Source organism: Rhinoderma darwinii, chromosome 12 (assembly GCF_050947455.1).
Source record: "Rhinoderma darwinii isolate aRhiDar2 chromosome 12, aRhiDar2.hap1, whole genome shotgun sequence".
In the NCBI taxonomy this organism is placed as follows: Eukaryota; Metazoa; Chordata; class Amphibia; order Anura; family Rhinodermatidae; genus Rhinoderma; species Rhinoderma darwinii.
Window position 1 is genome coordinate 61,980,438 of NC_134698.1, and position 17,433 is coordinate 61,997,870.

The window sequence follows — 17,433 nt, forward strand, 5'->3', positions numbered from 1 at the left end:
TTCACAATGTATTGCAGTAGCGGCAAAGGGGAGTAGATTTAATCTCATCCACACACTGCAGAAAAATTGATGGAAATTTTCCTGTGGAGCGGATTCTCCATCTGCAGCATATCAATTTATCTTGCGTACGGTACAGAATTTCATCACGGACTTTGCAGATGGATATTCTGCAGCATTTCCGTCTCGTGTGCAGGGGGATCAATTACTTTAGAGCATCAGCACCCATGATCTTTTATATGTGGCTAACAAGCTAGCAAGGTTTGAGAGTCTTTTATATCATTTTATTACATGTTTTATTCATAAAACTTTAAAATTCACTTTTAGGGTCATCCAAAAATCTCATGCACTGCACCACAGGATTGAAACACGATGTCTATATAACAATCCACCAGTAATTGTGAACTATTACATTAATAGGCACAGTCCTTTACATGCAATCTAACAGACAGAAAAAAGCTGCGTGGGCCCGCTAACCTACTGAGCCCCTGTGCAGGTTGCACATATGGTATGGTACGTCCGCCCCCGACCTTTAGCACTTTTTTATACTTATCTTCCGGATTCGCGAATAGAATGCCTGAACTAAAGTAAAGACACAGGCAAGCTAGTAGGAGAGATGACTGCAATGCAATGATTTCTAGGCTGTTCAGGGTTTGAGGAAAGCTGGGTGATAACCCCCTAAAGGCATTGTAATGACTGGCATTAGTGGTTGTCGCCAGGCTCATATTAATAGAAAGTCTAAATATTTTATCCTTTAACTAGTAGTGCCCTAATAGTATATCAGTAATGGCCAAATAGTGTACAGCGAGTATTAAGTCAGAGATTGCGTGGGCACCGATGCTGTGCCCATGAGATTAGGAGCGGGAGTGCGTCTGCCAATCCCATTCTATTACTGGGGATTTGAGAAACCTCTGATATCCACTGTTTAACCCCATGTATGTCTCAATCAATACTGACCGTGGCATGCATGAGAAAAAGCAAAGTGTGGGGGATGCCCCTTCAGAAGCATCGGTTTGCATGGGGAGACAGTTCAGGATCCATTGAAGGACTCTACGACTGTCTTGTAATATTGACGGTTATTAGGACGTTCCTGATACATTTGCATTAGGGCTACCATCAGGAGCTTAGAATAGATGGTGCCCAGTGCGTGATTTTGTTTTGGTGCCCCACCCCCATGATAAAGAAATGCCCCGTAAAAAGTATAATGCCCCCGACAGTATAATGTCCTTTTTAGTGTCCCCACACAGTATAATGCCCCCACACAGTATCATTCCCCTTTAGTGCCCCCACACCATATAATGCCATTTTAGTGCCCCCATACAGTATAATGCCCCTACAGCTGCACCATACAGTATAATAACAGAATATATTATAACCCCTTTAATGACAGAGTAACCCACATGCTGTGGGTTCCTACAGCGGTAGTTACGCCGAGAGTAGTGCCCAGGCGGAAAGGCAGCTGCAGAGTCGCCGGGTCCTTCAGAAACACAAGCAGGGGAAGGGAGCCAGCGCAGCGCTCCCTTCCACCTGCTGGAGTGATGCGCCCTGTGCGATGGCACAGGTCACACACCCCAAAGGCCAGCCCAGGGTTCCACTACTTTGCGCTAAAATGTAGATCTATCTCTCACAATCTTGCATGCCATGGAGCTGTGTTATTCCCATCCTATAAAAGTTATGGCATATCGCTTTAAGATCATGGGGGTCTGACCTTTTTTCCCTGGACAGCAGAGTTCCGGGCCACCCAGCTTTGAAGGGTACTACATCCTACTACATTCAAGTGAATAGGGCAATGCTGCAACTCCCTGCACAGCAGGTAGCTGGGGCGCTGGGAAAAACAGTGAAGGGGTTGCAATGCTAAATCAGCGATGCAGCCACTTCTTTGTTAGGATTTGTGGGGGTCCCAGAGGTTGGACGCCAACCGATCATAATGTGGTGGCATAGCCTAGCAATATGTCATCACACTATAGGTTGGGAAAAACCCTTTAATCATTTTTTATCAGACCTCAGGACAACCTATGTCTGGGAGGGCAGCAATAGACTTCATTAATTAGACATAAGGCATAAAGGTCAGCAACTAGTTTTATTCCTATCTCAACTGCCTAAAGCACTCACTTAGGAAGCTGAACATATATATATATATATATATATATATATATATATATATATATATATACACACACACACACACACACACAAGGTATTGACAACGAGGCGCAGCATGAGTATGACTCATAGCATCAACCAAGGAGAAAGATATTTAATATTTTATCATATTGCTATCATTAGACAGCAGCTACGTAACCATTTGCTGTCACAATGGGACCTTGCTAGGCAGCATACCATAGCCCCCTATTTAGATAGACCATGCATCTGCAAATTTGGGGGAGGGGGGGGGGGGGTACACCATGCTTCAAATAATGGCAGCGCAGAGAACGAATAAAGAACAATTTCTCTTTTCTAGATCTAAAATAAAACACACACAATACACCACATATTAAGATTTACAGAAATGTAATCCCATGTCATCACAGAAAATTCAGTTGTAAGTATTCTTGGTTTTGGCTCAGCCATTTCTTCTTGTAAGACTGGTCTGGTTACATAGCACATAACAGTGCCTGCCATGCATTGTGCTATTTTAGGACACATTGGGGGAGATAGCGCATGAATTCCATTGAAAATTGGGCAGAAATAATGGAGTTTTTGCCATGCGACAAATTTTTTAAGAATGTTGGTTTTGAAAAAGTTAAAGAAAAAAGGGCAGAAATTAGGAGTCATAAAATACGCCAATTATACTAAAGACACGCACCAGATATTGGCGCAAAATATTGGTGTATATATACGTCAGACATGAGTTGGTATACGGAAGAGAAATGTGTCTAGTGAGTTGTGACAAATTTATCATGCCGCTCGGAAATTGATAAATTTGGTGTAATGTGCAGCATTTTTATGGCTCCTCACATACATCCTACAACACTATTGATAAATCTCCCCCATTGTTTGTGTATATACTTGTATATCTGCACTATACACACCTGTAGCCATGTTACAGGTCATAAATACTGTGTCAGTGACCCATCAGCTGATCCGATAAGCTTTTTAGCAAAACATTGATCAAGTTGTGATAAAGTTATAGCCTTGAGATTACAGTTATTTAGAAAATGTTCACACGCGGCAGATCTTTTGGGAGAAATTTTTGCAACTGAAAATGTTTTCTACACATCTGAATTAGGGTATTGCTGCATTATGTGCATGGATTTCTGCAAACCTCCTTTAGCTGTATAAAACAGAAATTTGTGCAGAAAATCGTCTGCTGGTGAACATACACAAAGGGTATCCACACACAGCAGATTTTTTGGAATCAAAATCTGCATGTGGTATTTTTCTGCAGATTTCACCCCTTCTATACTAAAAAAGGGGGAAATCCACTGTGAACCTCCAGAATATATATTTGAAAATACGCAGCACGCTCTGATTTCCGTGTGGAAAATGTTCTGCAGCATGCGGATGACATTTGTTGAAATCTCATCCACATGGCTGGTACTGGAATCCGCTGCGGATATTCTAGGGAGCATTTCCATCCCTTGTAAAGCTGCATTATCCAAATATAAGGCTGGATTCTCACGAGCATGTTCGGTCCGTAAAGGACGGAACGTATTTCAGCTGCAAGTACCGGACCGAACACACTGCAGGGAGCCGGGCTCCTAGCATCATAGTTATGTACGACGCTAGGAGTCCCTGCCTCGCTGTGGGACAACTGCCCGTACTGTAATCATGTTTTCATGCGCGTGTGAATCCGGCCTTAGAGACAGATAAAACTGAACTCTACCTCTTAAGGGCTCTAGCTCACGACCGTGTGTGCCGGCCAGGTCCCGTTAGTGACCCGTGGAAATATAGGACATGTTCTATCTTTCCACAGATCGGAGAATCGGGTCAGTTTTCACAGATCTGATTCACCCACTGAAGTCTATGGGTCTGTGAAAAATATCAGGTGCCACTCGGATGTCATGAAAAATGGCCCAAGTGGCACTTGGTTGTGTGCAAGAGCCCTTGTAAGGATAGGTAAACTCAATCTCTAAATTTCTCCATTTCTAGATACGTAGTGACAATCTCCAAATCAATATAGATCCAACCGAGGATTTAACCTCTGCTCCATTATCAGACATGTAAAACATAACCCCTATTCTGCACCCAAACAACCCGCAATTTTTGAGCAGCAGTATCAATTGCTTTCAGTTTGTGCCCCCCTGAGAAGGACCGTGAAGTTTTGGTCACTAGATCGTAGCACCATTTTTCTCTGTAGCAATCACCGCACTTCTCCAAGGAGGACATCACGCGAATACATTACAGACCATATTGTGCAAAATCTACTCCAAATCATGAAAAATGTAGCATAGATTCCACTGGAAAGGAGAACGTAACACCTTAGTAATATTGGTAACTAGTCCTATATATCACAAGGACCTAAGAAGTCCTTGCACTTGGTCGAACTCATGAAATCCTACTATCATTTTATTTGTAATAATAATTGTTGACACCTACGATTGATACATTGACTTATATTTATTACTCAGTCAAGTTGTTATTAGTACATACCAGGGACTTCATAGAATTTGTTATTGGCTTACTAGACCTAGTATGACTTGATAAAAGACATGGTAGGTATTTACAGAACTATTATGACTATGTTCCTAGTAACTCATTAAGTAGCAATGTAAGAACACGGCTTCCCCCACCCTGAAACTGACCCAGTACTTGTCCTCATCTTACCTGCAGATCCTAGTGTCACAGTGGCTAGAAGGAGCCCCTTGATGAGGCTAGCCAGGCCGGGGTAGATCATGCTTCTTCACCATCCATCCATCCTCCTGTGGTCTTCACCGCGTCCGGCAAAGTCTGTTTAAGGGACTAATCCAAGTGAGCCCTTGAGTCAATCACCGAAGGATCACCCAACCCTTGATCTTCAGTTCAGCTCCTAGCCATTAACTTCTCCAGCTGATCAATGACTCCTAACTACCATGTAAGGTGGTCATTCACGCAACCTGCGGATTCGCAACCTCACTGACATATAGATTTCTCTATAGGATATTAGATCTCTCAAATGTGTTCTAGATCAACAGAGGATGATGCTTAGAAGACGTGCATAGCAACCATTCAAGCTAGTAACCAGCCCCCCATGTTTTACCTATTTCAGGGGAATCTCGCAGCAGAGACAACCCTGGACTTTGCCTCCTGTCAATGAAACCTACACTGTACACATTAATCACCCAGTTCTACAACAGTCCACGTTGCGAACGAATCCTATTATGTCCAACCGATATCTATGCTGCCTGTAGAGATCCACACGCAGGCGACCGTACAGTACGGAGAGACTGAACCCGCTCCTGCCACAGAGAACTCCGATATCTCCTCCTTTTTCTGAGCAATACAAAGTGCTGTCTGTACGAGGTAGATGCCAGTGGGCTAAAGGACCTATGGTGACGTTATGTGATCAGTCACGTGACTAGGAGGAGTAGTCCTCCCAGTTCTACTGTGCTGGAGGAGTAGGGACTGGGAGGAGTACACAGAAGCCAGTGATTTGTGCAGTAGCATTTCACTACTTCGACAGGTTTTAGATCACCGCGATTGGATTTTTCAGCGTTTATTAAAGATTGCGCGAAATGTGACGTGATCTATAACTTATTCCGCTCGTGAAGTTTTATACTGTAAAGGATAAGCCCTGGGCACATGCTTGTAAAAAGAAATACTAGCCAGTATATAGCAGCTATGATTCTACTTCCAACAAGGGTACGGCTTGAGAGATATGTGTCTGTATCGCTCCTAAAACTTTTGCAAAATTCCTCCTCAAATGTTTGCTGTGTGATGACTGACAGCTGCTGATCAGCGCGGCATTATGTCCGTATTAACCCCCTAGCTGCTAAGGCTTTGCAAATGAAAAGGCTTTGTTTAGTTATACCATGTCAGGAATACGGCACTGGTGCTCAGAGGGTTAACATAACAAAAGATGGTCTCTCTGCTGGGCAGACAACTGCAGCAATAAAGCATTGGTGCACAGAGGGTTAACATAAAACACGTTAGGGTACATTTAGAAGCGACATTTATGGCCGCACGGTAAAAAAATATATAACTAAAATTGTGGCAAAACAGGTGAAACTTGTAAAATAAATGTGTTCCACCTGTAAAAACCACACAGGTAAAAACCGCATCGCAAACCACAGCAATTCGCTGTAAAACCGCATGTGTTTTTTTGTTGCAATTTTTTATGCGTTTTTTACCGCTCGCCCAGAAATGTCTCATCTCGAAGCACCGTTATTTATACTATGCAGATATGAAGACGTACCGTGGGCAAGGTGTGGCCGAAACCGCGCTGTCGTATGAATTTTGCCACGTTTTACGACATATTCTCGGTACATACACATTAGCAAAACGGTCTCAATGTGTTTAACCTGTGTAAGCCACGCTGCCGAAAACCTCATTGTAAGGCCGAATTCAGACGACCGTAGTATACTGTACGTCCGTGTGACGGCTGTTAAAACAACGGACGCATGTATTTCAATGGGGTCGTTCACACGGCAATTGTTTTGACGGAGCATGTAAAGGGTCTGTTGAAAAATATAACTTCTATTTTCTTCTGTTTTCACGCATCCCTCTATAGACTCGTCACTGGGGATCCGTGAAAACGGGACCCGCACGGGTGCAACACGGACGTGAAAAACTTCAGTTTTTCACATCCGAGTTTGCACTCGTTCGTGTGAATCTCTCCTAAAGCTGTGGCAATTCATGGTAAAGCCACGTGCGTCCAAGTCCCCTGAAACACATGGGTTAATTAATACCTACATTATACTGGGGTCTTGTCTTGTCTGATTAGTAGCTTACAGTCATCCACACATAGAGAGCTGGGGGAACACCCCCTAAACTCACTTTTGGGGTTTCAGGAATCTGGACCTTGCTTGGATCTCTGGACCCCCCTCTATTAGCTGCTCTCATCCATGTATTACATAGATGCATGTAATGTTATTCTATGCGTACATGTGATGTCATGCATCTGTCATTTTGTGATCTCAAAAAAATACAACAGTTTTACATTTTTTGAGATTATCATAAAACATCCAATTGGGTAAACCCTCCTCCAAGTTCCTACAATCGTGGCTAATAAGCGGCCAAAACTGTGTGACTGATAATCTGGATCCTCTGGTCTTACATGAGATCTAGTAATCGTATATACAATAGATAGTTATAGGCTCCAGAGGGCAGAGGGACCAGATGGACATGAAGAGTCATTTAAACCACTAGGATTTAAAAAAAAAGGTCTGCAGCAGCTGATGTGTGTATAATGATGTTCTGCAGCAGCTGATGTGTGTATAATGATGTTCTGCAGCAGCTGATGTGTGTATAATGATGTTCTGCAGCAGCTGATGTGTGTATAATGATGTTCTGCAGCAGCTAATGTGTATATTGATGTTCTGCAGCAGCTGATGTGTGTATAATGATGTTCTGCTGCAGCTGATGTGTGTATAATTATGTTATGCAGCAGCTGATGTGTGTATAATGATGTTCTGCAGCAGCTGATGTGTATAATGATGTTCTGCAGTAGCTGATGTGTGTATAATGATGTTCTACAGCAGCTGATGTGTGTATAATGATCTTCTGCAGCAGCTGATGTGTATAATGATGTTCTGCAGCAGCTGATGTGTGTATAATGATGTTCTGCAGCAGCTAAAGTGTGTATAATGATGTTCTGCAGCAGCTGATGTGTGCATGATGTTCTGCAACAGCTGATGTGTGTATATTGATGTTCTGCAGCAGCTGATGTGTATAATGATGTTCTGCAGCAGCTGATGTGTATAATGATGTTCTGCAACAGCTGATGTGTGTATAATGATGTTCTGCAGCAGCTTATGTGTGTACAATGATGTTCTGCAGCAGCTGATGTGTATAATGATGTTCTGCAGCAGCTGTGTATAATGATGTTCTGCAGCAGCTGTGTATACTGATGTTCTGCAGCAGCTGGAACACATAACTGTATAATACATACTGCAGCTGCTGAAAAAACACTTTTAAATACAGAGGGAGCACTACATGTCAGTGAATCAGTGGCAGGGACAGCAGAAGGAACTTTTTGGGGTTGAAAGATGTATTAAGACATAGTGTAAACATAAAGCTGCAATACATTTTAGTTCCCTTAAATCCTGTCTAGAAGCATGAAAATATTAATATTGATTATAAAGATAACTGAAAAAAATTAGTGTCCATTTGTCACTAGACACTACCATTCAAATATAAAATTAACTAAATCCTAGTGGATAAATTGAACTTTTATCCCACAGATTTAGACATGTCATTAGACACCGTCATAAGAGGTGTGCGATCCCCACTGGCTCCTCAATTGCTATTGCAGCACACTGCTCCCTCTGCTGGCAGACTTGAGTAGGACTGGAGGGACTACTGTCAGAGATTATTATAATATTATGATCTAGGCAGAGATTCCTAAACTTCTGTAGATAGGTCACAACTCGCAAGCCATATTAAATACAACAGGTAGTGTTAAGTCACATGAAATAATAAAAGGAAATAAAGCCTTTTAAAGATATGACCAAGTGATATGGCTCTTACCCCGGTATTAATTGTCATTGATCTGTTGACCCTGCTACCAAGTTCTATTAATGTTATGACTTAACTGGTGCACAACAGTTACTTCAGCTGCTGAGCCACTGGTGCGTTATTATCTTGTAAGGGTGGTCAACACCACCGTGGACTTACCTATCCGGAGCGGAGCGGGATGGCGTCGGCGACTGTCAGACCGGAAGTGGTTAAAAGTGCGAGAAGAGAGAGGAGAGCGGAGGCGGTGAAGAGAAGCGGCGGCGGAGAGAAGCGGGCAAAGAGTGGGGCAGCCGCAGAGAGAAGCGGCATCAGGAAGAAGGAAGAGGAAAGACACAGCGGGAGGAGGAGACCCGGGCAGGACGAGTTTGTCCAGGAAAGAGGCCGCAGTGAGTACCCAGCCCCCAACCCTGCAGCCACCAACATTAACCGCCCAGCAGCCCCCAGCATTAACCGCCCAGCAGCCACCAGCAGTAGCCGCCCAGCAGCCACCAAGAGTAGCCGCCCAGCAGGCACCAGCACCAGTCGCCCAGCAGCCGCCTGCACCAGCCGTGCGGTGTCCGGAGGTCCAGCCGTGCGGTGTCCAGAGGTCCAGCCGGGCAGAGGTCCAGCCGTGCGGTGTCCAGAGGTCCAGCCGTGTGGTGTCCAGAGGTCCAACCGTGCAGAGGTCCAGCCGTGCAGAGGTCCCGCCGTGTGGTGCCCAGAGGTCCAGCTGTGTGGTGTCCAGAGGTCCAGCCGTGCAGAGGTCCAGCCGGGCAGAGGTCCAGCAGTGCGGTGTCCAGAGGTCCAGCCGGGCAGAAGGTCCAGCCGTGTGGTGCCCAGAGGTCCAGCCGTGCAGAGGTCCAGCCGGGCAGAGGTCCAGCAGTGCGGTGTCCAGAGGTCCAGCCGGGCAGAAGGTCCAGCCGTGTGGTGCCCAGAGGTCCAGCCGTGCAGAGGTCCAGCCGGGCAGAGGTCCAGCAGTGCGGTGTCCAGAGGTCCAGCCGGGCAGAAGGTCCAGCCGTGTGGTGCCCAGAGGTCCAGCCGTGCAGAGGTTCAGCCGGACAGAGTTCCAGCAGTGCGGTGTCCAGAGGTCCAGCCGGGCAGGGGTCCAGCAGTGCGGTGCCCAGAGGTTCAGCCGGACAGAGGTCCAGCAGTGCGGTGTCCAGAGGTCCAGCCGTGCAGGGGTCCAGCCGGTCAGAGGTCCAGCCGTGCGGTGCCCAGAGATCCAGCCATGCAGAGGTTCAGCCGGACAGTCCAGCAGTGCGGTGTCCAGAGGTCCAGCAGTGCGGTGTCCAGAGGTCCAGCCGTGCAGAGGTCCAGCCGTGCGGTGTCCAGAGGTCCAGCTGTGTGGTGTCCAGAGGTCCAGCCGTGCAGAGGTCCAGCCGGGCAGAGGTCCAGCAGTGCGGTGTCCAGAGGTCCAGCCGGGCAGAAGGTCCAGCCGTGTGGTGCCCAGAGGTCCAGCCGTGCAGAGTTCCAGCCGGGCAGAGGTCCAGCAGTGCGGTGTCCAGAGGTCCAGCCGGGCAGAAGGTCCAGCCGTGTGGTGCCCAGAGGTCCAGCCGTGCAGAGGTTCAGCCGGACAGAGTTCCAGCAGTGCGGTGTCCAGAGGTCCAGCCGGGCAGGGGTCCAGCAGTGCGGTGCCCAGAGGTTCAGCCGGACAGAGGTCCAGCAGTGCGGTGTCCAGAGGTCCAGCCGTGCAGGGGTCCAGCCGGTCAGAGGTCCAGCCGTGCGGTGCCCAGAGGTCCAGCCGTGCAGAGGTTCAGCCGGACCGAGGTCCAGCAGTGCGGTGTCCAGAGGTCCAGCTGTGCAGAGGTCCAGTCGGGCAGAGGTCCAGCCAGGTAGAGATCCAGCCGTGCGGTGTCCAGAGGTCCAGCCGTGCAGAGGTCCAGCCGTGCGGAGTCCAGCGGTCTAGCTGTACCGAGGTACAGCCGTGCCGAGGTCCATCCGTGCAGAGGTGCTCTCTACCTGTACTATATGTACTATACTGATCTCTACCTGTACTACATGTACTGTACTGCTCTCTACCTGTACTACATGTCCTGTACTGATCTCTACCTGTACTACATGTACTATACTGATCTTTACCTGTACTACATGTACTATACTGATCTCTACCTGTACTACATGTACTATACTGATCTCTACCTGTACTACATGTACTATACTGATCTCTACCTGTACTACATGTACTGTACTGCTCTCTACCTGTACTACATGTACTGTGATGCTCTCTACCTGTACTATATGTACTGTACTGCTCTCTACCTGTACTACATGTACTATACTGCTCTCTACCTGTACTATATGTACTTTACTGCTCTCTACCTGTACTATATGTACTATACTGATCTCTACCTGTACTACATGCACTGTACTGCTCTCTACCTGTACTATATGTACTGTACTGCTCTTTAATTGTACTACATGTACTATACTGATCTCTACCTGTACTACATGTACTGTACTGCTCTCTACCTGTACTACATGTCCTGTACTGATCTCTACCTGTACTACATGTCCTGTACTGCTCTCTACCTGTACTACATGTACTGTACTGCTCTCTACCTGTACTACATGTCCTGTACTGATCTCTACCTGTACTACATGTACTATACTGATCTCTACCTGTACTACATGTCCTGTACTGCTCTCTACCTGTACTATATGTATTATACTGATCTCTACCTGTACTACATGTCCTGTACTGCTCTCTACATGTACTGTACTGCTCTCTACCTGTACTATATGTACTGTACTGCTCTTTAACTGTACTACATGTACTATTCTGACCTCTACCTGTACTACATGTCCTGTACTGCTCTCTACATGTACTGTACTGCTCTCTACCTGTACTACATGTCCTGTACTGATCTCTACCTGTACTACATGTACTATACTGATCTCTACCTGTACTACATGTACTGTACTGCTCTCTACCTGTACTATATGTACTGTACTGCTCTTTACCTGTACTATATGTACTGTACTACTCTCTACCTGTGCTACATGTACTGTACTGCTCTCTACTTGTACTATATGTACTATACTGATCTCTACCTGTACTACATGTCCTGTACTGCTCTCTACATGTACTGTACTGCTCTCTACCTGTACTATATGTACTGTACTGCTCTTTAACTGTACTACATGTACTATACTGATCTCTACCTATACTATATGTACTGTACTGCTCTGTACCTGTACTATATGTACTGTACTGCTCTCTACCTGTACTGTACTGCTCTCTACCTGTACTACATGTACTGCACTGCTCTCTAACTGTACTACATGTACAGGACTCCTTTCTACCTGTACTACATGTACTATACTGACATCTACATGTACCACATGTCCTATACTGCTCTCTACCTGTACTAAATGTACTGTACTGCTCTCTAACTGTACTATATGTACTGTACTGTACTGCAGAGCATGAATCACGTCCGTGTGCTGTGCGTTGAAACAATTGATTTCAATGGGGTCGTTCACACATGCGTGAGTTTTCATGCAGCGAGAGCCCATTGCATGAAACTCACTGCATGTCCTATATTGGAACGTTTTCACCTATGCGTCCATTGAAGTAACTAGGTTCATGAAAACCATGCGCCGCACACAGATGCACAGTGCATGATTTGCGCATCAATTCCATTAAAAATATAATATAAAAAAAATAAGCACACTGATGCATAACGCTACACACATTGACCAGATTTACGTGCGTTTTTCACGCACGTGAATATGTCACACTTGTGTGAATGTAGCTTAAGGGTATGTTCACACGCTTAACCAAAAATATCTGAAAATACGGAGCTGTTTTCAGAGAAAACAGCCTCTGATTTTCAGGCGTTTTTGAAGCTGAAAATGAAGCTTCTTTTAATTTGGAGCTTCTATTGAGGCTTCTTTTCAGGCTTCTTTTGAGGCGTTTTTCATAGTGTTTAATGGAAAATCAGCTAAAAAAAAACGCCTCGAGTCAATGAAAAACGCTTTCAAAAACGTCCCAAGAAGTGTCCTGCACTTCTTTTGACGAGCCGTCATTTTACGTGCTGATTTTGACAGTGACGCGTAAAATAAAGGCTCGTGGGAACATAACATCGTAATTCCCATTGAAAGCAATGGGCAGATGTTTGTAGGCGTATTAGGGGCGTTTTTTCAGGCGTAATTTGAGGCGTAAAATTCCAGAATTACGCCTGAAAACACTGCGTGTGAACATGTCAGGGTTAAACTTCCTTCTCCCTGTTATTCCACACCGAATAGCCACCTCTGTAAATTGGAACTGAGGGCATGCATGGAGAAAATATACCACGAGACAAGTTGGTATAGATCCTCCCTCAGTGAGGTAGGAAGTGAACTGAACTTTTTATTGAACAAAAGAAAGAAACACAAGTTCCCTCCCTAGAGATGTGGGACGTGCTTAAGCCCCATTGGCTCCTCAGCTGTGAGTTCTTCTGTACACTCCTCTTGCATTCCAGGGGCGGTGTCTCCATAGGCGTGCCCCTGATACAGGCTCCTTTGTGTTCCATAGATCCAATCACTTTGTGAAATATACTGATATAAAGCAATAATATTTTTGCAAACCATATACATGATAATGATCCCTGACAGTCCCCCCTAAAAATATTATTACTCTATCCCTGAGTCTTGCCTAGCAACCTACCACTGACCTCTCGAGCCAGGCGGGTAGGGGTTTTGGATTTCTTTACCAGCTTGAGACGAGCTACTCCTTATGAGTAACCCCCCTTTGTACCTGGACTTCCAAGGTTTCGGAGTGGTCCTAATTTTCCCTATTCTCCTCAGGATACAGGATGGTTGTCTTGGTATAATCTACAAACCGCTGCTGGTTGTAATATATATAATTAATCCAGTCTACATTTTTATTAATGGTAATAATTGTCGCACTGTCACTTACTGTCCTAATGGGACTTTTACCCCTGCAGATATAACAGGTCATGGGCAGCATCTTCCCCAAACCTAGATACACCCGGGTAACATATCCTCCGGGCTGTCATTGCTGCCATGTACTTCTTACATATGAGTGACAACAACCAGTGACCTTCACCTCACACCTCCACATAAAACTCCTCAGATCGTAATTTGCAGCACCGCGGCATATTTACACACATTATAATTATAAACCTCAGACAATATAAACAATAGGGCCTCAACTAATCATATAATGCTATCACCAATCTCATGCTATCACCCTAAGGTTTTGTGTCCCATCAGTTCATTGCCAGACCTGTACATCATCGTCCTCTTCTTCACCTGTCTTCTGTGGAGTCAGACTGCACAGTGGTGTCCAGTGCGGGATTTATCATTATCCTCCACCTGGTCACTTACTTATTAAAACACTTGATACTGCTGACGGATTCACTCAGGTCTTTGGTCTTTACTTTACTTTGCTGATGTCATCAGGACTTGGTTTGGTCCTTCTCATCTGTCAGACACCGTCTCTTTTAGTATACGTCACCGGGCTGTACATAGCACCTCATGATGTGAGCCTGGGGTGAGATCCCATGTAGACGGATTAGTGGAGTTTTATTGTGACTACCACAAACCCTCCGCATCTGTCCTCTTTCTCCGGTAAGTTACTTGTCTGGGCGGCTGCTTAGAATTGTGACACTGCCGTCAGTTCATGATAAACGCATTGTACTGGCTCAGGCTGCGCCTGCCGCATCTCAGTGATGGAGTTTATCATATTAAAAGTCTTCTAGTTCATGTTTACTGGCACTTGCCGGGGACCCCCAACCCTTGTCAATTGTAAGGCTGGGTTCACACTACCTATTTTCAGACGTAAACGAGGCATATTATGCCTCGTTTTACGTCTGAAAATAGGGCTACAATACGTCGGCAAACATCTGCCCATTCATTTGAATGGGTTTGCCGACATACTGTGCAGACGACCTGTCATTTACGCGTCGTCGTTTGACAGCTGTCAAACGATGACGCGTAAAAATACAGCCTCGTCAAAAGAAGTGCAGGACAATTCTTTCAGACGTAATTTGAGCCGTTCTTCATTGATCTCAATGAAGAGCAGCTCAAAATTTACGGCTGTCAGAGAAGCCTCGCAAAATGCGAGGAGGAGCATTTATGACTGAAACGAGGCAGCTGTTTTCTCCTGAAAACAGTCTGTCTTTTCAGACGTAAATGCCTGCTATCGTGTGCACATACCCTTAAAATAAATACTAATCTGGTGATAACATCATCCGCATACACTATAAACGTTGTTCTAAGTACATACAGTAATAATGACAGGTCCTTAAACGACAAACAAACACCTTTATGTAAGAAAAACTTCTCTGTTCCACTGGACAGGGCCCCTAGAGGACGTGTAATTACTGGGTACACTGTATTTGAACTTGGTGTCACACACTTTCCAGCAGGATTTATACCTTATTCTCAGCTGATTACCTGGAACATCTCCTATTCACAGAAATATACACAGATTCCACATGTTTATCTGACAAGTGTCTCAAACCAATCCCCCCCCCCCCCCTACTCTGGTTCGTTCTACCTGGGAAGGCCTCTCAAGGTCTGTTCTCTTTGTGGGAGGCGCGGTATGATAAGCTTGGCACTGGTCTGCCAGGACTGTTCTGTAGACAAATAAAACAGCTCTAACAGAATTTAGCAGCATCAGCTGTAAAGCCTGGGACATACCAATTAGATCTTACCACATCGATCCTTGCAGTCTTGGGGCATATGTGAGGTCATACACCATCAATGCAAGTGCCATCAAGAGTGCCTTGGGTGCTTCCGGTTTACCTTCCTTTATCCGTCCAAATTCTGTCAGAATCTGGTTCTCACGCCTTTCGCTCCCAGTTGGACACTTCCTGTGGAGAACAATCTTTTCATCGCATAATCAGTAATTGATCTTAATCAGATAATTAATTTGAAGAAAAACATTAACAATGACAGATTTATGTTAAACTTTCACACTGGGCATTAACTAAAACTGATACCTACAAACTGATTCTTCTTCTCTCTCTATATATATATATATATATGCATACACATATACACTGTACAGAATTCTCTGCTCTAAAATTTTCCTTTCACAACAAAAATATTTTCAAATGGGAATCTACTTGCACTGAGAAGTTCTCATTTACACAAACATAATACTGATGCACGCCTCCAATAGTCCAATGCTAAGGCACGCTTATCCAGATCTTTACATAAAACTTTTTGAATATCGTTATTAAACTAACTTTGGGACAACATCTGGAGAACTGCTGACATCTTATTGTACAAACACCAGGTCAATACTTGGGATAACATTGTTCCCCTGTCACTTACACACAACGTCTGCAGTGGGGAAGATACCGGCCGGGCTTCAGGCCCCCCTGAGAACAGGTCTACACACAGAAGCACATTGTCATACACTTCTACCTCGGGTAGTTGTATGTTCTGCAGTCGCTGGGATGGGTAATCTGGCCGGGCTGCACTTTTCACAGGTACCTTTGCTGTTTTACCTATGTCATGCCGTGCGCACATCATGCCGGCTGCTACAAAACATACCCTAATATATTATCTGTAAGCAGAGAGTTATTAGTGTGTTATCTGGGGTGTTACATAGGACTGCAGGTGTGTGTAATTGTGGGTCTAGATATGTATCTGTATGTGTATATATTTTTGTGTGTGCATCCACTTCATTATCTGTACTCAGACTTATCACTGTGTTATCTGTAGTGTTACATAGGACTGCAGGTAACAATACTACATTATCTGTACTTAGAGAGCCATCACTGTGTTATATGTGGTGTTACATAGGACTGCAGGTAAATATTTGAGTCAGTATGTCTATGTATTTACCTATATGTATTTGTATATGACCCATTATGTGTGTGTGTGTGTGTGTGTGTGTGTGTGTGTGTGTGTGTGGTGTGTGTGTGTGTGTGGTGTGTGTGTGTGTCTGTGTGTCTGTGTGTACAAGCCTCGTGTGTGTGTTTGTGTGTCGGTATATATATGTATGTATATTTGCCTGTATGTCTAAATATGAGCCTCTATGTATGTACAGTATATATGGTCCAGTATGTGAGTATCTATATATGTGGTTAATTTTTAGTTTGTTTGTGGAGGGCAGCAATAGAGAATTCCGCACAGGGCGCCATCCAACCTAAGTCCGGCCCTGCCCTGAAGCAATAATCGTGAATGTCTATAAGGCTGGGTTCACACTACCTATTTTCAGGCGTAAACGAGGCGTATTATGCCTCGTTTTACATCTGAAAATAGGGCTACAATACGTCGGCAAACATCTGCCCATTCATTTGAATGGGTTTACCGACGTATTGTGCAGACGACCTGTAATTTACGCGTCATCGTTTGACAGCTGTCAAACGACGACGCGTAAATTGACTGCCTCGGCAAAGAAGTGCAGGGCACTTCTTTGCCACGTAATTTGAGCTGTTCTTCATTGAACTCAATGAAGAGCAGCTCAAGATATACGAGCGTCACAGACGCCTCGTATATTACGAGGAGGAGCATTTACGGCTGAAACGACGCAGCTGTTTTCTTCTGAAAACAGGCTGTCATTTCAGCCGTAAATGACAGCTAGCGTGTGAACATACCCTAACAGTGCAGTAGTATGGAGAGATGCAGAAAAACATGGCTGCGGCTTAGATTACAGACACATTACGGCCAAAAAGCTGGTGAACTAGAGGTTATCGTACCCAATCCCCTCATGAATGTGTACAATAGGCCTAATAAAATATGCAGATTATCTCCACGGGGGTGGGCGGGGCATATGTAGCTACTGATGGCCTCTGATGCCGCACATCTCAGGGGAAAAAGGAATTTTTACCTTTACACTCCTTAACGCCCCGTGACGTACTATTACGTCACGGGCGGTGGACTGTTAACGCGAACTGACGT

General features: G+C 45.0%; 1 protein-coding gene across 1 annotated transcript in view; it reads right to left on the reverse strand.

Annotated features, from left to right (window-relative positions):
• The window catches only part of TYRO3 (TYRO3 protein tyrosine kinase), a 156,139-nt gene extending 150,676 nt beyond the window's left edge, over positions 1-5,463 (reverse strand). The window contains exon 1 of the mRNA XM_075844875.1: positions 4,765-5,463. Coding sequence (XP_075700990.1) covers positions 4,765-4,834 — 70 coding nt within the window. The 5' untranslated portion in view covers positions 4,835-5,463. The remainder of the gene's footprint in view (positions 1-4,764) is intronic.
• Between the last annotated feature and the right edge of the window lie 11,970 nt (positions 5,464-17,433).